This window comes from Bubalus bubalis, chromosome 24 (genome assembly GCF_019923935.1).
Source record: "Bubalus bubalis isolate 160015118507 breed Murrah chromosome 24, NDDB_SH_1, whole genome shotgun sequence".
In the NCBI taxonomy this organism is placed as follows: Eukaryota; Metazoa; Chordata; class Mammalia; order Artiodactyla; family Bovidae; genus Bubalus; species Bubalus bubalis.
In genome coordinates, this window is record NC_059180.1 from 5,757,275 (window position 1) to 5,779,106 (window position 21,832).

Below are 21,832 nucleotides of genomic sequence, written 5' to 3' on the forward strand. Positions count from 1 at the left end.
TGAATACCGATCCCTTCTAGGTCATCAGTATGGATATTCCATGACAAACACCTTTCCAAAATTTCGTATGATTCTTCAGTTACCTGGATTTCTTCATTGTCTCTCTTTTCTACTCCTTTTGGTCATTTCATACCACCTTAACATTTTTCAGCACACCAAAGGAAGATGTTTAAAGCAAGTGTTTAAAGCATTGATAGTAACAATGTATTGGGTGGTTATTGCATACCTAAGAGTGAAACTATGAGGAAATGGAACAAGGACTGGGAATCGAGGTAACACTGTTTTCAAATCTTTCACCTCACATGAAATAATACTATTGGAAGGTAGATTCAGATTTTTCAAAATGTACACTGTAAACTCTATGGCATGACTCAAAGTTTTCAAAAGAAGTACAAAAACTAAGTGAGATAAAATCAACTTTATTTTTTAAATAATAAAACTAGAGAAGGCAGAAAAGGGAAAAAAGAAATAGAAGAAATGAAACTAATAGAAAACAGCTAGCAAAATGGTATATTTTAATCCAACTATACATAGTAACTTTAAAGGTGAGTGGACAAAAAAGGAACAGTTAAGAATTGACAGACTGTTTTTTAAAAAAAGCAAGACTCAACTATATGAGAACGTATTAGTCATGGTTCTTCAGTAAAACAGAACTAATATTGGCCACTCCTGTGCTCGTGGAGGACAAAAAGTTCCACAATCTGCTGAGAGCTAAAAAAAACAGGAAAGCTGGTGGTTTAATTCTGTCCACATCCAAAAGCCTGAGAACCAGGAGAGTTGATGGCATAAGCTCCAGTTGAGGTCCAGAGGCCCAAGAATCAGAGGGCTGATGATGTAAGTCCCAGTCCAAGTCTGAAGGTCTGGGAACCAGGAGCACTGATGTCCAAGAGCAAAAGAAGATGAATGTCCCAGCTTAAAACAGAGAATAAATTGGCCCTTCCTCTGACTTTTTGTTCAGGTCTCAACGGACTGGGCGATGCCTACCCGCAGTGCTGACTGCAATCTTCTTCAGTCTGTGGACTCAAATGTTGATCTCTTCTGGAAACACCTCACAGATACACCAAGAGATGTTTTACCAGCTCTCTGGGTGTCCTTAACTCAGGTAAGTTGACACATAAAACTAACCATTACAGTGGTCTACGAGCCACCTATTTTAATATTATAAAAGAATACTTCCAGTTTCAGCTCCAACATGTAAAGAATTTGGAAATCATAACACATCATTGTGACGTGAAAAAGATGAAAAGACTGAAAATCATTGGCTTTTTTTGGGCCAATTAGAGAACTGAGGTTGCACGGCAAACTTGCACCCCAAAATCTGGAAAGACAGACAAATCCACAGACTTGAAGCGGAGATCTGCTTAACAGAGAACCAAAATCTACTGGAGCCATAACCTAGTGGGCATACTTAAATGACAGTTTTGACAAATTGCTGGTGGGTGAGTGTGGTCTAGCTTAAAAGTAAGAAGCTTTGGGGGAGCTGCAGTATTGGGAGAGCTGCCTATTTTCCTGGGTTTTGCCTCCAGGAACCCCACCAGATTCTCAGAGTGAAAAGCTGAGAATGATCCCCTCCTGGCTTTAGGCAGGGGAGAAGGAGTAGAAATTCCAGGAGATCTGTGCACAGTGCTTTCTGCAACAAAGGCTGGCCTCCAGAGGAAAAGACTTTGGCAGAACTTTATCCAGGGCCACACAGAGTGGGCGGCTCACAGCACCAGTGCGTGTGCCCGCCGATCCTGGGAGAGGGGGGAAAGGCTCGGTTAACATCGGAGATGGTCAACAGCACCTCCAGGGAGTTTCCTGGCAGTCCAGTGGTTAGGACTCCATTCTCTCACTGCCAAGGGCCTGGCTTCAATCCCTGGTTGGGGAACTAAGATCCCACAAGCTGAGAGCACAGCCAGAAAAAAAAGTCACTTTGAGAAAGCACAGGATAAATAGTGGTTGCCAAACTGTCTTCTGGGGGGGCTTCACTGCCGCTCCCAGAGCTAAGTTTCCCTGGCGAAGAACTGTTTACTGTCTTACAATTCTGGAGGCTAGAAGTCTGAGATCAAGGTGCCGGCAGGGCCAACTCCCTCAGAAGCTTCAAGGCGAGGATTCTGCTTTGCCTTTCACAGTTTCTAGCAGCCCTAGGCATTCCCTGGCCTGGGACAGCATGACTCCAGCCTCTTCCACGGCCATCTTCCCTGTGGCCTCATGAGGCATTTTCGCGTGTGAGCGTCTGTGTTTACGAGGTCCCTCTAAGGATATCAGTCATATTGGATTAGGACCCACCCTAACGGCCTCATCTTTTTAATTAATTTTTATTGGAGTATAGTCGCTTTACAATGTTGTGTTAGTTTCTGCTGGACAACAAAGGGAATCAGCTATATATATATACATATGTCCCCTCTCTTTTGGGTTTCCTTCCCATTCAGGCCATCATGCTAATGGCCTCATCTTAATTTCCAAATAAGGTCACACTCACAGCTAGGACTTCAACATATCCTTTTCTTTGGAGGATAGAAATCAACTCATAAGAGCAAGTATCTTAGAGAGTTAAGGAGAACTCAGCAGAGATCACTGAATGAGGAGGACTGCTCAGGTTGAAAAAAGAGACAAGCCAGGATGGGCAGGGACATAGCAGAGGAGACGGGTTAGGGAGGGGGCTGGACGTTTTGTAAGAAGCCGTGTTAAATTACTGCCAGAACATCTATTCAAAGTCGAGGCAGAAACACATTACAATGGTTAGGAGTGGTGGTTATTAGCAATAATTTTAATTTTCCATCTCTGCTGTGAAAGTCACATGGGGGCATTACATGAAGAGGCTAGCCCAGCGCAAATACTTAACAAGTATTTCCCAGCATTTGCCAGATGACGTTAATAACCCTGCGCACACGGTATACGGATCTGACAAGGGGAAAGCACAGTGAACACTCGAAGGCAGAGGCGTGGCCGGGTGAAGAGGAACAGCACGGGCAGAGCAGGGCAAACTGCCCCAGCCTTCCAGTCCAGAAGGAGCAATACTGGTGCTTACTGGAAAGAAAGGGAAGCACACGACTGAACAGGAAGACAGTCTATAAATCTGTCAAATTTTGGCACAAAAGTGAGATAAACCTACACTGTGGGGTGTCCGCGCCGTGCAACAGCAGCAGCGGTTAGGACGCGTCAGCCGGCAAGTGACCAAAACGCAACCAAAACCGCCTCGCATAATAAGGAGCAACAATCGCATATAACAAGCAACTCGGGATTAGGGAGATTCCAACTGTTTCATGAAGCCAACAAAGACCACGTTTCCCCTTCCTAGTCCACGGTTACCATGCTCCTCTCACTCCAGTACAGCTGCTGACGTCAGAAGACGAGCTATGTCTTCCCAAACATCTCTTTCTAAAAGCTAAAGAACTTTCCCCAGAAGCACCCTGGAGGATTTCCCACCCGACCTCACTGGCCAGGACTCCCTCCCATGGGCCTGCCTCTCCTGAAGCACGTGGAGTGCACATCCCGAACAGTTCAATTAGGAAGAGGCAGAAGAGAGGGAGGAAAAAGTGCTCCAAGTGGCTACCGGAAAGGTACCCCACAGGGGCTTCCACATCTGCCTACACACAGGACATGCAGGGGGCTGAACAGAACATGAGGCTGGAATCTGAATGAACCACCCAGGATGGAAACGCATGAAGTCAAAGATAAGGGCCAAGCAATGGGTATCCCCGGCCTGCGGTACAAGGCGAAGAGAATCACCTCATTTCCCAGCAGTCACTGGGGGGATGACTACAGATGCTAATGGACTCAACCAGAAAAACGGCCGGAGGCGCAAGCTGGAAGAGCAGGGGAGCGTGTGCAGGTGCTCCCCGTCCACGGCGTTGTAGAAGGAGACCTCCCCAGCCCCGTGATCCAGGAAAACTCCCACCCGCTGAAGAGCCGGCTCTCGCTTGGTAGGACTCACAGAGGTGCCTGTCAGGGGCCAATAGCCAGCAGAGCTCCAGCCAACAGCCCAGATTCCCGCCTTGGGGCACATTGTTGCGCCACCAGGGATCCCCATGATGTCCTCCCGACACACCCCCACAGCCACCTCCAGGCTGCCTCGGTTCTCAACTTCCCAGTAATGTTTCCCTGAAGTGAAAACATTTTTCCCCAAAACGCAGGGTAAATGCTGAAATCGCTCCACAAAGCCTGCGGTCCTCTGCGGATTTCGCCATCCGGTAGCGTAGCTCCATGCTGTAAAAAACAGTGGCCAAGAACTGGTTGATGCTCCGTTTTTCACGTATCTCCCTTCCTGGGAGAAGACAAGTTTGGAATGAGCGGTGTCCTCAGCTAGATTTACAGCCACTGCAGAGAAAATGAGAGATGAGATCAGCGATGAAGAGCTGACCACTAACCCTGCTCCAGAAATGCCCATCTGTCCCGGCTTCAGTTCCATCCTTCTCCTCCTATCAAGTACTGTTAGGGACGAGACACCTCACTGCCCCTCAACTGGTCCTCAGCTGGACCTAGCAAGGCACAATTTGCATTAGCAACCTGAAGTCTTCACTTCCCTTCGGCTCTCAAAGACTACAGCCTAGAAAATGGGAGCTTATTATTCCACGGCCCCAAGTCTTCACCATCAGCATAAAATTTGAAGAAACAATAATAAATACCAACTTGCTGAATAAGTACCAGCACCAAGGCTGTCACCTGGCTGGTTCTTTGTACAGAACACACAGGTGTCCTCCCAGGTCTCTCTCTACTGTTTCTCGTGGCTCACTGGGCATCTCCACAAGCCCCCAGCAGGTAACTCAAACCAAATTCAGAGCCTCGAAGGCCCCCTCCCTTCTCTTGAGACTAATCCCCCCTCACAAGCATACATCTTGTTTTCTCTGCTCTCTAAGGCTTAAGGACATGACCGTCACCCAAATGCTCATACTTGGAAATCTTAACCTTATTTGATTCTTCTTCCCCTCTGACCCTCGTTGGCTAATGAATCACCAAGTCCTATCAGTTCTACCTCTGAGATGATCCCTCGGGTTCTTCCTTCCTCTCCTATCGCCATTGTCTGCATTCAGACCTTCAGCAAATGTGTCTATAACTTCCTCCCTGGCCTGCCTCCTAATTCTCTTCCTTCCCAAACCCTCCATGTCTCTTCAGTTTGCTGAGAGCTGTGTTTTGTTTTTTCTTAATTGACATAGATGTTAGATTTTGACAAAGGTTTCTTTTTCCTCCATCTACTGAGGTGATCAAATTTATCTTTTTTAAAGTGCTAATGTGGTGAATTACACTGATTTGCAAATATTAAACCAAACTTGCTTTTCTGCGATAAATCCCATTTGATTGTGATGTATTATACATTATTGAATTCAACTTGCTAAAATTTTCTTTCAAATTCTTCTGTGTCATGAGGGACATTGATCTATAGTTCGCTTTACTTGTCATGTCTTTGATTTTAGTATCATGGTAATGACTGGTTCCAAATAGGAAAAGGAGTACGTCAAGGCTGTATATTGTCACCCTGCTTATTTAACTTCTATGCAGAGTACATCATGAGAAACGCTGGACTGGAAGAAGCACAAGCTGGAATCAAGATTGCTGGGAGAAATATCAATAACCTCAGATATACAGATGACACCACCCTTATGGCAGAAAGTGAAGAGGAACTAAAAAGCCTCTTGATGAAAGTGAAAGAGGAGAGTGAAAAAGTTGGCTTAAAGCTCAACATTCAGAAAACGAAGATCATGGCATCCGGTCCCATCACTTCATGGGAAATAGATGGGGAAACAGTGGAAACAGTGTCAGACTTTATTTTGGGGGGCTCCAAAATCACTGCAGATGGTGACTGCAGCCATGAAATTAAAAGACACTTGCTCCTTGGAAGGACAGTTATGACCAACCTAGATAGCATATTCAAAAGCAGAGACGTTACTTTGCCAACAAAGGTCTGTCTAGTCAAGGCTATGGTTTTTCCTGTGGTCATGTATGGATGTGAGAGTTGGACTGTGAAGAAGACTGAGTGCCGAAGAATTGATGCTTTTGAACTGTGGTGTTGGAGAAGACTCTTGAGAATCCCTTGGACTGCAAGGAGATCCAACCAGTCCATTCTGAAGGAGATCAGCCCTGGGATTACTTTGGAAGGAATGATGCTAAAGCTGAAACTCCAGTACTTTGGCCACCTCATGCGAAGAGTTGACTCATTGGAAAAGACTCTGATGCTGGGAGGGATTGGGGGCAGGAGAAGAAGGGGACGACAGAGGATGAGATGGCTGGATGGCATCACTGACTCGATGGACATGAGTCTGGGTTAACTCCGGGAGTTGGTGATGGACAGGGAGGCCTGGCGTGCTGCGATTCATGGGGTCGCAAAGAGTCGGACACAACTGAGCGACTGAACTGAACTGAATGCAGGTCTTATAGAACAAGTTGGGAATAGTCTCTTCAATTTTTTGTTAAGAGTTTGTAACAATAACCCTGTGTACGAGACAGCAAAAGAGACACTGATGTATAGATCAGTCTTATGGACTCTGTGGGAGAGGGAGAGTGGGGAGATTTGGGAGAACGGCATTGAAACATGTATAATATCATGTATGAAACTAGTCGCCAGTCCAGGTTCGATGCACGATACTGGATGCTTGGGGCTGGTGCACTGGGACAACCCAGAGGGATGGTATGGGGAGGGAGGAGGGAGGAGGGTTCAGGATGGGGAACACATGTATACCTGTGGCGGATTCATTTCGATATTTGGCAAAACTAATACAATATTATAAAGTTTAAAAATAAAATTAAAAAAAAAAAGAGTTTGTATAGAATAAATATTTCTTAAATGTTGGTGAAATCACCAGTGAAGCCATTTTGGGAGGTTTCTAACTATAACCTGAATAAAACTATTCCAGTTATCTATTTTTTTCTTGAGTCAGCTTTGGTCATTCAAGTCTTTTAAGGACTTTGTCCATTTCATCCATGCTGTCAGATTTATCAGCATGAAGTTGCTCATAATATTTCCTTATTATCCTTTTAGCATCTACAGAAGCTGTAGTAATGATGCCTCTCTCATTCTTGATACTAGTAATATGTCTTTTTTTCTTCCAGTCATTCTGCTTAAAATACATTTCAATAAAATTTAAATTCTCAAAGAGACAACTTTTGGTTCCACTAATTTTCTGTTGTTTTTCTGTATTCTGTTGCAATAATTTCTGCTCTGATTTTTAATTGTTTCCATCCTTCTGTTTCTTTAGGGCTTTATTTGCTCTTCTTTTTCTAATGTCTTATGGTAGAAACTGGTATCACTGGTTAAGAAATTCCTTTGTATTACATGTGGTTAGTGCTATAAATTTCCCCTTAAGTATTGCTTTAGCTGTATCCCACAAATTCCTTTTCATTCAGTTCAAAGTACTTCCTAGTTTCCCTTTTGATTCACCTTTAGCTCATGTTATTTAGCTTCCTAACATTTGGGGACTTATCAAAGCTTTTTGTTTTTGTTTTTACTGATTTCAAAATGCACTGTAGTTAAAGAACATATTTTGCATGGCCTGAATCCTTTTGAATACTGTAGCCCATGGGCTCCTCTGTCAATGGGGATTCTCCAGGCAAGAACACTGGTGTGGGTTACATGCCCTCCTCCAGGGGATCCTCCCAACCCAGGAACTGAACCCAGGTCTCCCACATTGCAGGGAGACCTGCATCTTTACCATCTGAACCCCCAAGGAAGCCCTTTGAATACTGATGTCTTATTGCCCACCTTGTTCTACCCTGGAAAATGTTCCATGTACACGCAAAAAGAATGTGTATTCTGCTGTTGTTTGGGGCAGTATTCTATAAATAACAGGGTGGTCAAGATGACTGATAGTTTTATTCAGTCTGTCTTTGATGATTTTCTGCCTACTTGTTCTAAAATTTATTTTTAAAAGGTATTGAAAATTCCAACTGCAATTGTGAATGTGTCTATTTCTCCTTGCAGCTCTATTAGCTTTTGCTTAATATATTTTGAAGCTCTGTTGTTAACTGTGTAAATGTTTAGAACTGTTATATCCTCCTGATAAACTGACCCATTTATCATTAGGAAATGACTTTCTTCATCTCTGGTAATATTCCTTGCTCTGAAATCTATTTGATAATAACATAACCATTAGATTTTTGACTAATGTTAGCATGATGTATCTCCAGTGTTTTTGCCTGGAGAATCCCAGGGACAAGGGAGCCTGGTGGGCTGCCATCTATGGGGTCACACAGAGTCGGACACGACTGAAGTGACTTAGCAGCAGCAGCATGATGTATCTTTTCTCATAACATGAATGGGTCTTTGTATTTAATGTGTGTTTCTAGCAGCATATAGTTAGTGGGGTCTTGCATTTTTTTATCCAGTCCAATCAGTCTCTCCCTTTTAATTAGAATATCCAGACCATTTATATTTAATATGATTAGGTTTGTACCTATCATCTTGCTGTATTTTCTACCTGTCCTTCTTTCCTCTTTTTTGCCTTCTTTCTGATTAACCAAGTATTTTTTTAATAATGATTCCACTTTATCTACTTTGTTGACTTATTAGCTATAACTTTGTTTCTAGCGGTTGCCATTAAGTTTACAAAGGTACACCTTTCACTTAACAACCTACCTTCAAGTGATATTATACCACTTCACATGTAAGAATGTATAACAGTATACCTTCATTTCTCCCCTCCCAACATTCATCTTCTTGTTGTTATAAAATAAAAGAATATATTATTTTCTGTTTGTTTAAACAACCACTGTATTTGTCAAGCTTCTCCATAGAAATAGAGCCAATAGGATGTGTGAGTACCTGTAGAGATTAGAAGGAACTGGCCCATGTGATCATGGTGACTGGCAAGTCCAAATCCATGGTGTGTAACAGCAGCAAGACCCAGGGAAAATTAATGTTCCAGTTCCTTCTGCAAGGCAGGAAGAACCAAAGCTGCAGATGAAGTCTGCAGGCAGTCTGCTGTAAAAGTCCCTTGTTCACGTGGGAAAGTCAGCCCTTTTGTTCTATTCAGGCCTTTAACTGACTAGATTAGGCTTGCCAACATTATGGAAAGCAATCTGCTTTCCTCAAGTTTCCTGATTTATATGTTCAGTTCAGTTCAGTTCAGTCGCTCAGTCGTGTCCGACTCTTTGCAACCCCATGAATCACAGCAAGCCAGGCCTCCCTGTCCATCACCAGCTCCCGGAGTTCACTCAGACTCACATCCATCGAGTCAGTGATGCCATCCAGCCATCTCATCCTCTGTCATCCCCTTCTCCTCCTGCCCTCAATCCCTCCCAGCATCAGAGTCTTTTCCAATGAGTCAACTCTTCGCATGAGGTGGCCAAAGTACTGGAGTTTCAGCTGCAGCATCATTTCTTCCAAAGAAATTCCAGGGCTGATCTCCTTCAGAATGGACTGGTTGGATCTCCTTGCAGTCCAAGGGACACTCAAGAGTCTTCTCCAACACCACAGTTCAAAAGCATCAATTCTTTGGCGCTCAGCTTCTTCACAGTCCAACTCTCACATCCATACATGACCACAGGAAAAACCATAGCCTTGACTAGACAGACCTTTGTTGGCAAAGTAATGTCTCTGCTTTGAATATGCTATCTAGGTTGGTCATAACTTTCCTTCCAAGGAGTAAGCGTCTTTTAATTTCATGGCTGCAGTCACCATCTGCAGTGATTTTGGAGCCCCCCAAAATAAAGTCTGACACTGTTTCCACTGTTTCCCCATCTATTTCCCATGAAGTGATGGGACCGGATGCCATGATCTTCGTTTTCTGAATGTTGAGCTTTAAGCCAACTTTTTCACTCTCCTCTTTCACTTTCATCAAGAGGCTTTTTAGTTCCTCTTCACTTTCTGCCATAAGGGTGGTATCATCTGCATATCTGAGGTTATTGATATTTCTCCTGGCAATCTTGATTCCAGTATATGTTAACCTCATCTAAAAACACTAACAGCAATACCCAAAACAATGTTTGACCAAATATCTGAGTACCTTATACCCCAAATTACCACAGGCATTAGCCATCCCTATCACCTTTAATGAGACTTAAATAATGACAAAAATAGATATTTCTTTACATTACCATTTTGGAAGATCTTTTATTCTTTTGTATAGATCTGACTTCTATCCAGCATCATTTTCCTTCTGCTTGAAGGACTTCCACTAACATTTCTTACAGTGCTGGTCTGATAAACTCCTTCAGTTTTTGGATATCTGCAAACATCTTTATCTCACCTTTGTTTCTGAAGTCTATTTTTGCCAGGAATAAAATTCTAGGTAAAGAGTCTTTTTCTTTCAGTCTTTTAAAGTTCTTGCTCACTAGCACTGCTTCCAATGGGCACTGGGATGTCATCTTTATCTTTGTTTCACAGTATGTAACGTGTCCTTTTCTAGTTGTAGCATCTAAAATTTCATCTGTATCACTGGTTTTGGTGTGGTTTTCATCATCTGTCTCATTTAGAACTTGCTGAATTTCTTAGACGTGTGTGCTTACAGTTTTCATCCAATTTGGAAAGTTGAGTCACTGTTTCTCCAGCTGTTTTTCTGTCTCACCCCCATCCTTCTGCTCTGCCTGAGGGATCCATTACCAGACATAAGGCTGCATGAAGGTGACCCACAGCTCACTGAGCTGGCTTTCATTTTTTTTACGTTTTTTTCCTCTGTTTCATTTTGCATAGTTTCCACTGCTCCATCTTTTCAAGTTCGTGTCCAATCACCTATTAGCCCCAACCAGCTTATTCTTCATCTCATAGTTTTCATCTCCAGAATATCTCCCATGTCCACAATATGCATCTTTACAAAATAGCTGCAATAACTGCATTAATGTCCTTCTATGTTTATGCTACCATCTTGGTCAATCTTGAGTCAATTTCAATTGATTATTCTCACCACATCATGTTTCCTACCTTTTTGCCTGCCTGGTAATTTCTGATGGGATGCCAGACATTGTGACTGTACATTGTTGGGGACTCATTTTTAAAATACCTATCCATCTTCTTGAGTTTTGTCCTGGGATGCAGTTACTTGGAAATAATTTCATCCTTTCGGGTCTTGCTTTCCTGACATGTAAAGTGGGTCCAGAGTAGTGCTCAGTGGAGGGTTAATTATCCCCACTGATGAGGCAAGATTTTCCTGAGTACTCTACCCAGTGCCCCATGAATTAAGAGCTTTCCAGGGGCTGGTAGGAACAGACGTTGCTCCTGGCCCTGTGCGAGCACCAGGAACTGTTCCTTCTAACCAATTTGAAAATTTCCTTAACCTCAGGTAGCTCTTCACAAGCACGTGCTGATCAGTCCTCTGCTGAATGTTCACAGGACGTCTCTGTAAACCATCAGGGTTCTCCCTGTCCAGCTCTCTCCTCTCCAGCACTCTGTAAACTCCCACTGCTTTGTTCTGACTCTCAGCACTCCTCAACTGAGGCAGTCCACCTGGATCCCCCTGTGTTACCTTCCCTGAGGTGGCCTGGAAACCCTCAAGGCTGGCGGCTGGGGCCATCGTAGGACTCCGCTCATTCAGTTCACATTCCCTTGTATCATTGTCCTTCACTGCCTGATGTTCAGTGTTTTAAAAACTGTTGTTTCATGTATTGCCTATTTTGGGTGTCTTTGGTCAACTACATCTCAAGAGTTAAGTCCAGTCCCCTGTCACTTCACTTTATCTGGAAGTGGACATCTACAACATGGCTCCTGATCAGGGATGTGCTCTTGAGAATGCAGCTCATGTCATGTCAGGCCTTGGTACTTCTCTGGAGATCCAGTCCGTTTACCTCCAGTCGTCCTTACACTCATCTTCTCAACCTTATTCCTGCCTTTCCCCGTCCGCACCTTACGCTGAGTCGTATCAGACACCCTCCCCTCTATCTTCTCCACATCTCAGCTCATGCTGCCACCTCTGCTTGGAAGCCGCCTCTCATTTTCCACTTGGCAAACTCCTACTTATCCTTCAAAGTCCCAAACAACTGACACCTGTGCTGTGAAAACCTCCTCACCTTGCCCCAACAGAGAGGCTGTCGCCTGCACTTCTGTGATATTTCACTCATACCACTGGTAAACATTGGGCCCCACGGTACTGCACTAAGTGATGTGTCTGTCTCTCCAACTTGCTCATGTGTTCTTAGAAAGAATAGGTCCTTTTCTTTTTGTGTAACTAGTACCTTTAACATCCTAACATCCTTTACCTTTAAACGGATGGTTCTTCAGTGAAGCATATACCCATTTATCCCTAAGTAGTTATTTACCATTTTCTTGACCCTCCTGTTGGCTGCATGCTCTGCTTTCTCCTTCCTTTTCAGACTCCTCTCATTGTTCATTCTCTGAGCTCCAACTCCCTGAAATTCTGCTCACCTTGGAATCGCTTCAGCATTTCCTTCATCATTGGTAGTCGGCACACAGTCTTCACCATTAGGTCTTCAAGGGAATAGTTCACATCCTGATTCTCACACCTAGGAAAAGCACAGAAGGCTGTTGTTCTTAGGAGACAAACAGGATGGCCAAGACCCTCCACTCCCACCGAAGGTTCCAAGCCCAGAGTTCAGACTACTCTCCCATTCCTCCTGGTGCAAGCAAGCAGGATTCCTCCCACTCGGCCCCCTCACATCAGTGCCCAGACTGATCCGTGGGGCCCAGGCCTCCTTTCCGCTCTGCCTGGCCTGTATCTTTACAATCTACTCAACCGCTCATAAGCAGGAAAGAGCTCATACCTGGTCAACACCTCTGCTGGATTCTGTGAAGAGAAGAAAAAAAGAAGTTATGTACCCTCACCGTGAGATCTGTTACTCAACTTGGTGAGCAGCTATTTTTCTGTCAGTTGCTTTTGTGAGCATCACACATGATCTCCCGCTGCCAAGCCCAACAGGGTTAACACAGGGCAGTCTTTTTTTCGTGTGAGCCCTCTGCCCTATTTAACAATGTTGACCCATCCTTTCCTTGAAACCCTCCTCTTCCTCCTTTGGCACTATGACATGAGCTGTCTCCTGGCTCTCCGTCTACTTCTCCATCTACACTCTTTCAATCACAGACAAGTGTTAGTGAGGATGTGGTGGGAATATAAAATGGTGCTCTCCATCTACTTCTCCATCTACACTCTTTCAATCACAGACAAGTGTTAGTGAGGATGTGGTGGGAATATAAAATGGTTCAGCCACTTTGGAAAAAGGCAGTTTCTTAAAAACTTAAATATAAATATACCATCAGTTCAGTTCAGTTCAGTCGCTCAGTCGTGTCCGACTCTTTGCGACCCCATGAATCGCAGCACGCCAGGCCTCCCTGTCCATCACCAACTCCCGGAGTTCACTCAGACTCACGTCCATCGAGTCAGTGATGCCATCCAGCCATCTCATCCTCTGTCGTCCCCTTCTCCTCCTGCCCCCAATCCCTCCCAGCATCAGTCTTTTCCAATGAGTCAGCTCTTCGCATGAGGTGGCCAAAGTACTGGAGTTTCAGCTTTAGCATCATTCCTTCCAAAGAAATCCCAGGGCTGATCTCCTTCAGAATGAACTGGTTGGATCTCCTTGCAGCCCAAGGGATATACCATATAGCCTAGCAATTCTGCTCCTACTAGTTAACCAAGAGAGATGAAAACCTATGTCCACACAAAGAATGGCAGACAAATATTAAGGCAGAACCCTTTATAGTAACATTTGGGTTATGTCCATCAACTGGTGAACAGGTATACAAAACGCGGTATATTCTGCAGTGGAATACTGTTCAGGAATAAAAAGGGAATGCAAATATGATACGATGCTCCAACATAAATGAACCTCAAAATCATCATACTCAATGAAAGAATTCATACACAAAAAAAATGTGTTATTTCAAAGATTCTGCTGTAATATATGTTTGAATATGGAATTGGAACTTTACTGCTCAAGCAAGTTGTAAACGTTCTAGACAGTTCTTGGAATTTAAGTATCTCATATTACCTGAGCTCATCAAACCTAAACTTCACATTAATTTCCCTTGGAAAGTAAATCTTTGACTCTTTAATTATATAATAAAAATAGTAACACAATTAGCAAAAGAGAAAAAACATGTCTGCTACTAAACCCACTCACCAGGAAGGACACTCAGCTCTAAAGACAAGAGGGAGATGAGTTAGTGATGTTAACAATTCGGTAAAGACAGAGACTATGCCCTTCCCTGCTGGTCTCACCTGGAGCAGCTCCAGGGTGGAGCTCTGGCTCTTCTCCTTCACCTCTAGGATGAGCTTCTTCAAAGAAGTGATCATTTGATTGAGCCTAGATATGTTCTCACTTTGCTTCTTCTTTGTCTCTTCTTCTTCCTGCCTCAGTCCCTGAAGAAACAATTGCTCTTCTTCATTCAGGAGGACGTGCAGCTTTGCAAACTCCGCGATGACTCTCATTCGCTGATTCTTCATCTTCTCCTGCAGCCACAAGAGACTGGCTCAGTCCTCTCTCTGCCTGGTCCTTCCTCCTAAATTCCCTGCATGGGACTCCCCAATAGTCCACGATCCTTTCATTCAAATCACCTCCTCCAGAAAAGCTCCTGCTCACCCCCTACAAATTTCCTCTACTCCTTTCTCTATGCCTGCTTGATATCTTTCTACTAGTCTATAGTATTAACTCGTTCTTTGTAGTATCTGAGTTTCTACTACTGATCGTCATGCCTTGTTCGTATAGTTTTTAAACTTTCACACCTATTATTTAATTTAGCCCTCAGAACACCTAGTGTTGAGTTGTGGTAAATCTCAGACATACAGGTGCGTACCCACATCATACCTCCCAACCGGACAACAGCTCTGGGGGAAAGTTCATTTGCTTTCCACAAGGCCATAGACCCAGATCAACAGCCACCTCAGAAGCCAACCCAGGAGGACTGCAGGAAGGAAAGGGGCACCACCCTTGAGGTCTGAGGATGAAGGGTGTGGAACGCGTGTGCTCCAAAGCCAGGGTAGAGATCAATTCTTCCTTTTCTGTCAGCCTGACAACTGATAAGACCCTGTGAGCTCTTCCCAGCCAAAGCCCTTGAGCAGCCTCAGGCTGAAAGGACAAAGGGCAAGAAATACCCAGCTCCTTCTGCTATTACCTTCCACTCTGCAGCATTCTTCACTTCCATGTCCTGAAAATGTATGACTTTCTTCATCTTGGCTGTCAGACTAGACTGAGTCTTCAGAAGTTTTTCCTGCCAGCAGAAGAAACACGCCTAAGTAGGAAATCATCTCTTCCAGCATCTTCCTTGTTCAAGAGCTAAAAGTCACCTCGGCCAAACATGAGACTGAGAAGATGCTGAAGATGACCACAAGTTCATGCACGAGAACTAGTCTGCTCTCAGGTCATCAAAACACTACATAAAGTTTGCTCATTAAGTAGACAAAAATTAATAAATACCCAGTACTGGCAAGGGAGAAGACCTCTGGCACCATAGTGGTAGGAGAACAAAAAGCTCCCATCTAGTAAAGTAATTATCCTACAATTAAAATAAATAAATAAAAAATTTTTTTAAAGTTCCCACCTTTTTGAAGGGCAACTGGCAAGATTTAACAGTATTTAAAATATGCAATAATCCTATTTCTAATAATAATATCCAATAAAACACTAGTAAAAATTATATATATAGGAATGTTTATTGCAGCATTCTTCATTATCCATCAGTGGGGAATTATTAAATTATGATACACTGATACTCTACATCAATTTCAGCTCTCACTATAATTCTGTTTTGAAAAGAACAAATATACATGTGTCTGTGTAACTGTGTATGTTTATAATTGAATAGAAAATAATCTGGAAAGATATATAACTAGGTATTATTAACATTGCTTATTTCTAGGGAATAAGAATGGTGGAGGGAGTCAGAGGGAGAACTAGAAATTTAATAAACTTGTTTTGTTTGGATTTCTACAAGAAGCATATATCCTTTTGTAATTTAAAACACCCAAATCAGCTATTAAAAAATCGAGCCAATTAGAATTAACAGAGTAAAGCTGCAGAGTGTCAGGCAGAACCTTAGAGGCAGAGGCAGACAGATTAGAGACGGCACACATCAGGGTCAAACCTCACGTGCATGTGAAGCCTCTAATGAGATAAACAGCTCCTCTGAATGTGACTAAGAAATTTTTTTCAAGTTTTCACTTTTGTTTGCTAAGAAAATATATTTGAAATAGAACTTTTCCATTTTTAAAAGCCCTTAGCGATTCCAGTATGCATGGATTATGCTGCCCCCTTACCCAAGACTCTACCTATGCATTTCTGTATCCTGGCAGCTAAAGAGGTCCCCTGGGTAAACCCTTTGGGGAGATTAGAAAACTTCTTCCCTGCAGTAACAGAAATTGCCACAAGGTGGCGGGAGGGCAACACCGAGCATTTCAAAGCTGGGTAGACCCACAAGTTCAAAAAAATCACTTTTTCTTCATTTAACTTCAGACTTTTGTGTTTATACAGAACTACAACAAAAGAACATCCATTTATAGAATGAAGACATTTTCTGACTTGTGATCATGTAGTTTAAACGACACGAAACTTCAAATCAGATCTGAGTTTCAGTCTAGAGCTTCGCCAACTAGCTATAGATCTGTGGTTAAGTCAGTCTCACACATTTCCTGGGCTACAGCTTCCTTACCTAGAAGATGAAGGCAACCACGATAGATGTTCTTTTCTTAAACACCATGCCAGCTCTGAGGTTTTGTGAATTTCAATCATTGTAACCTCTGCATCCAATCCAAGCAAGTAGGTCTTACCTCCAAAATACATGTCAAATCTGCCCATCTGCCTATTTGCCACCCCCAGCCACCTCCTTGTTCAAACCACCTCTTGTCCGGACAGCTATCAATACAACAGCGTCATGACCAGTCTCCCTATTTCCAATCGTGTTCATCTGTCAGCCAATGTCCTCAGAGCAGCCAGAATCATCTTCTAAGACCAGTCACGTCACGTCAATCCCCTGCTGAGCTTCTCCACTGGCTTCCCTCATCACTGAGGAAATTCAGCCACCCCGCGGTCCGACAGAACGCCACTCTTGCCTGCATCTCCCAACTCATCTCGCGCTACTTTTCCCCTCGCTGATCATGCTTCGGGAGCACCGCTCTTCTTTCAGTGTCATGGGGATGTCCCGCTCTTCCCAGCCTCAGGGTCTGAATTTGCTGTCCACTGCCTGGGATGTTCTCCCCACAGTTCCTCTGATAGTTCCATCAAGCCTCAGCTGAAATGTCATCTCTTCAGAGAAGACTGCCTGCGCCCTTCTTAGAGCCCTCGTCCCTTCTCTGGCGTGGCACACTATTTCTTTCATAGCACATATTATCATCTGTGGTTATTTCTTTGTCTACTGTTTACCTCCTACCCCCACCCCAGCCAGACTATAGTAAGCTCCATGGTCTTTTCATCACTGTACTCCTTTTCTGGGTCTGGCACTATAGGACAGCATCTGACACAAAACGGGTGGTTCAACAAATATTTCTTAAATGAGTTAATAGCAACAAAGGGATTAGTTCCCAGAGTCAACAGACTAAATATTGGCTTGAAGTAAAGAGGTGCTGGGCTTGGAAGCCCTTCCCAAAAAAACACTTAGCTCCCTGAAGTTTATGAAGTTATTTCTCTCTGTGTGTTCTCGCGTTCTCTCCCACCATCAATGACTCCATTAAAGGCAACTTCTGCTCTGAATACTTCCCTCTGTGAAGGCACTAAGATGTAGGCCCATGGTCCTCTATCCTGTCTGTATATCAGAATGTCTTAAAAGTGCTTCCAGGTGGCTCTAATGTGTATCCTGAGCCACTGGTGTGGCCCAAGAGAGCAAGCAGAGTGGGCTAGGAATTCATCAAACAGGTTTCCTGGACGCGGTGCTCAGGGGCTCAGATCCTAAGAGAAAGCGTCCAGCACACTGTTTGCAGAGCGCAGGTGTGGGCACAGATGGGGGTATTTTCCACAGACTTAGGGAATGCCAAACATTTATGACACAGTGCACGTGCTGAGAATGGGATGGTGCAAACAGGGTAGCTTTACCCGAGAGCAGTCCAATGTTTTTCACGTTAACTCGGGGTGGGGATGTGTATGTGCTAAGTCACTGCAGTCGTGTCTGACTCTTTGAGACCCTACTGACTGTAGCCCACAGGCTCCTCTGTTCATGGGATAGTCCAGGCAAGAATACTGGAGTGTGTTGTCATGCTCTCCTCCAGGGGCTCTTCTCCACCCAGGGATCCAGCTCGTATCTCTTCCATCTCCTGCATTGGCAGGCAGGTTCTTTACCACGAGCACCAGCTGGGGTGGGGATGGAGGTGGGTAAACAGAGCAGTGATTACACAGAAGAGGGTGCAGAAAAGGACCAATCCTGGGGATTTCCCTGGTGGTCCAGTGGCTAAGACTCTATGCTCACAATGCAGGGGGCCCGGGTTCAATCCCTGGTCAGGGAACTAGATCGAACATGCCACAACCAAGATCAAGGATCCCATGTGCCAGAGCTAAGACCTGGCACAGCCAATTAAACAACAATAAATAAAATTTTTTTAAGCGAAAGCTTATAAATATATAATCTAATATATAGAGAGAGAATCTAAAACAAAATAATCTAAGGGGAAAAAAAACAGGATAGACTGATAATTCTAAAATGCTGTGTTTCTAGTCTCCTATGCCCCCTGCCTCCTGTCCCTCCTCCCTGGACTTCACGTCACAGTTACTTCACTCTCACCGTGTCCCCAGTGAGCACCAGATACGCAGTCCTAGACTCCTCTCTCTTCCCGACCCATCATTACAATTAGTTAGTGTTACTCAGTTAACCCACGCCCGCCTCTTCTCCAGGACCCCTGTCCTGCACTGATTCAGGCCCTACAGCCTCCTGCTTCAAATGGTGCAACAACAGCCTAACTGCTCTTCTGCATTCATCCCCCGTGGATGTCACAATGAACTTGGTAAAACAAAAGAGCTGAGAGCCAATCATGGCTTCCCTTGCCTTAAAGTCCTTTGATGATCCCAATTTGCTGGAAGAGAAAACTCAGACTTTTCAGTGTAGTGAACAAGATCCTCCACAACGCGGACCCTGTCTCTTTCTTCAGCTTCAACTCCCACCAACCTCCCTCCCATGTGCCACCCTCCCAAGGCAAAGAGCAACCTCATCCATCAAGAGCGGGCTTATGTTTCACTCCTCTGTAAAGGTGATCCTCACTCCTGTCTGATGCCTCTAATCTCAGACCTTCTGTGTGTTGATAACTCACATACACTGAAATTACCAGTCTATATGCTTACATCCCCTACAAAACAAGACCTACGTCTTCCTCATCTATTTATGTCGAGTCTGGAACAATGCCTAGCATACAGGAAGCACCAATAAAGGCTACTGAATAAAGAAATGAATATATACTTTCTAGTCTAACTTTGGAGAAGGCAATGGCACCCCACTCCAGTACTCATGCCTGGAAAATCCCATGGACGGAGGAGCCTGGTAGGCTGCAATCCATGGGGTCGCTGAGGGTCAGGCACGACTGAGCGACTTCACTTTCACTTTTCACTTTCATGCACTGGAGAAGGAAATGGCAACCCACTCACTGGCAGTGTTCTTGCCTGGAGAATCCCAGGGACAGGGGAGCCTGGTGGGCTGCCGTCTATGGGGTCGCACAGAGTCGGACGACTGAAGCGACTTAGCAGCAGCAGTAGCAGTCTAACTTTGCATGTTTCCTGTTTATAGTCAGCTGATAAAAATGAACAGCATTTGACAGTTTACAATACACTTTAACTTGTATCATTACATTCATGTTTTCAACGAGTACTTACTAGATACCAATTCAGATGGAGACCAGTGGAGTGACACCTTCAGTAATGGAAGGGGGTGGGGCTAGTCTGGAAAGGATGATCAAGGAAGGTCTTCAAGCTAAAATCTAAAAGGATCTAAAGGACAGAAGGTATGGGTAGAGAGAGAGAACAGGCTTGAAACAAAAGCAGGAAGGCCAGTGTGGCTGGAACAGAGTATGACAAACTGATTTATTTAACTGAAGCTTCTTAACCCATAAGATAGGTAGAACAGAGAATCTCCCAATTCAAACATTAAGTGATTTTCCCAACTGATGAAGCTAGTAACAAAATCTAGGCTTATCCCTCCAAGCCAGGCTTTTCCCAAATCATCAGCTGTTGATGACATCTGTAGGCACAAACCTGTACTGTCCAATACAGCATCCGTTAGCCATGTGAGTTCCTGATATATGGAGAGCCCAAACTGATGTGCGTAAATGTAAAGCACACACAGATTCAAAGGCCCATCATGAAAAAATTAAAATATCTCATTGATAATTTTCATATCGATGTTGGATATTTTGGATAAATGAGTTATTAAAATTAGCATCACCTGTTTCATTTCAACACTAGAAAAACTTTGAATAACAGATGTGCCTGGTTCCTTTTGTTTCTATTGGACAGCACCAGTGTATAACCCCTCAGGATGACCGAGCTGCCGGGAGGCCAGTCCCTGGAAAGTTCTGCTGTGATGACTGAGCCTCCACCGCCCTCCCAATTCCAGTTTTAAACTCCAGCTCTGATCTGTGAGTCTCTTCACTTTTTTGAGCCTGTCAGGGGTGGGGGTGAGGGTAGGTTTATGCCTGCAGTACATACACTGCATAACATAAAGGTTCCCAGGGCATATAGCGGCAGCCCAGCCCCGTAAACGGCCGGCTCACCCGGTAGCTCTTGCAGGCCTCGTCGGCTGGGGACATGGTGTGGGCCTGGTGCTCCTGCGACTCTCTGCACACCAAGCACACGAGCCGCTGATCATCCTCGCAGAAAAGCCGCAGCGGCTCCCAGTGGCGGCCGCACAGGCCCGCGGGCACGGGGCCCAGGCGCCGGCGCCGCATCCTCTCGGTCAGCCGGGCCAGGGCCCAGTTGGGCCTCATCGAGGCGGGCGCCGACGGCCGCCGACACTCGGGGCAGCGGACGGGATTGCCGCCCGGCGCCCACGTGCGGCACAGGCAGCCGCGGCAGAAGTTGTGGCCGCACTCGATGGACACCGGGTCCTCGAAATAGTCCAGGCAGATGGCGCAGGTCAGCTCCTCCTGGAAGTCCTCGGCCTCCATGCCGCCCCTCTGTCCCGGATGAGTCGCCTGCGGGCGGCGGGCGGTGGCCTTCGGACCCGGGGCCGCCGAACTCCTCTGCGGTTCGCGATCCAGCGGGGGCGCGGGGTTGCGGGAGCGCTACGGCCCTTTCCGCCGGCTCCGGAGCGTGCGAACCGCCGGGTTTCCGCGCGAAAACAGCCCGTAGGAAGTGACAAGACGACGGGCTGCGACGGGACCAACAAGAGCGATGCGGAAGTCCCCCGGGAAGCCTAGAGAGGCTTCGAGGCGAGCGTCGGTTTGCGAGGCGCGCGGGAGTATGGTGCTACCGCAGCTGCAGGCGCTGCTGGTGGAACCAAACGGGGAGGTGCTAATGAACTTGTCCTTCCGGTTCTCCGGCTGCTCCCAGAAGATTTAGGGTCTGGAATCCTAGGCTAGCTGCTGCCCAGAAAGGCATTCCGGGCATTCCTCCATCCCTAGCGGCGTGGAGGGCCAGGCGGAGGACCTGGGGCTGGGGGCGTCTGTGCAGCCCCGCTGCAAGCGGGGCTAAGGAGGCGCCTTGCCCCACAGGCTGGCTTTTTCTGAAGTTGTCTTTTTTTGTTCAGCTTCATTCTGTCAGTACAAAGGCAGACGTACAGATACACAGACACAGGAAAGAAACCCGTTCTTGACCTCCAACCCCGAGGTCTAGCTGAGATGCTCAAAAGGCAGGATTTCTTGCTGCTCCCACAAAACCCACCCACTCAAAGCTCAACTCTCCTGGAGTCTCCTGGGCCGACCGGAGAGCCAGCTTTCTGGGAGGCGAGCAGGAAAGGGAGTGTTTAGCCCCCACGACCTAGTAGGGAGCCCTCTGATCACCCTACCACCCTGATTTCTCTTTCTTCCCCAGCACAGGGGACACCAGGAAGAGGAAGCCCAACCTCAGGGCA

General features: G+C 45.3%; 1 protein-coding gene across 1 annotated transcript; it reads right to left on the reverse strand.

The window, feature by feature from the left end:
* Window positions 1–403: 403 nt before the first annotated feature.
* Window positions 404–21,263, reverse strand: TRIM4 (tripartite motif containing 4). Its single transcript, XM_006053613.4, has 6 exons — window positions 20,535–21,263; window positions 14,969–15,064; window positions 14,076–14,306; window positions 12,625–12,647; window positions 12,269–12,366; window positions 404–4,299 (listed from the first exon to the last, which is right to left on the reverse strand). Exons 1-6 carry the CDS (start codon window positions 20,925–20,927, stop codon window positions 3,713–3,715), a joined length of 1,428 nt encoding a protein of 475 aa, XP_006053675.3. The 5' UTR covers window positions 20,928–21,263; the 3' UTR covers window positions 404–3,712.
* Between the last annotated feature and the right edge of the window lie 569 nt (window positions 21,264–21,832).

What these genes read in the sequence shown, in the direction of transcription:
- TRIM4 (XM_006053613.4), bottom strand. Translation starts at nt 20,927, where the DNA reads ATGGAGGCCGAGGACTTCCAGGAGGAGCTGACCTGCGCCATCTGCCTG. An exon ending in CCACCCTGGAGCTGCTCCAG is followed by an intron (nt 12,648 to 14,075) that starts GTGAGACCAGCA and finishes TTCTCTTCACAG; the next exon opens with AATCCAGCAGAGGTGTTGAC. An exon ending in AATGCTGAAGCGATTCCAAG is followed by an intron (nt 4,300 to 12,268) that starts GTGAGCAGAATT and finishes TTTTCTCTGCAG; the next exon opens with TGGCTGTAAATCTAGCTGAG.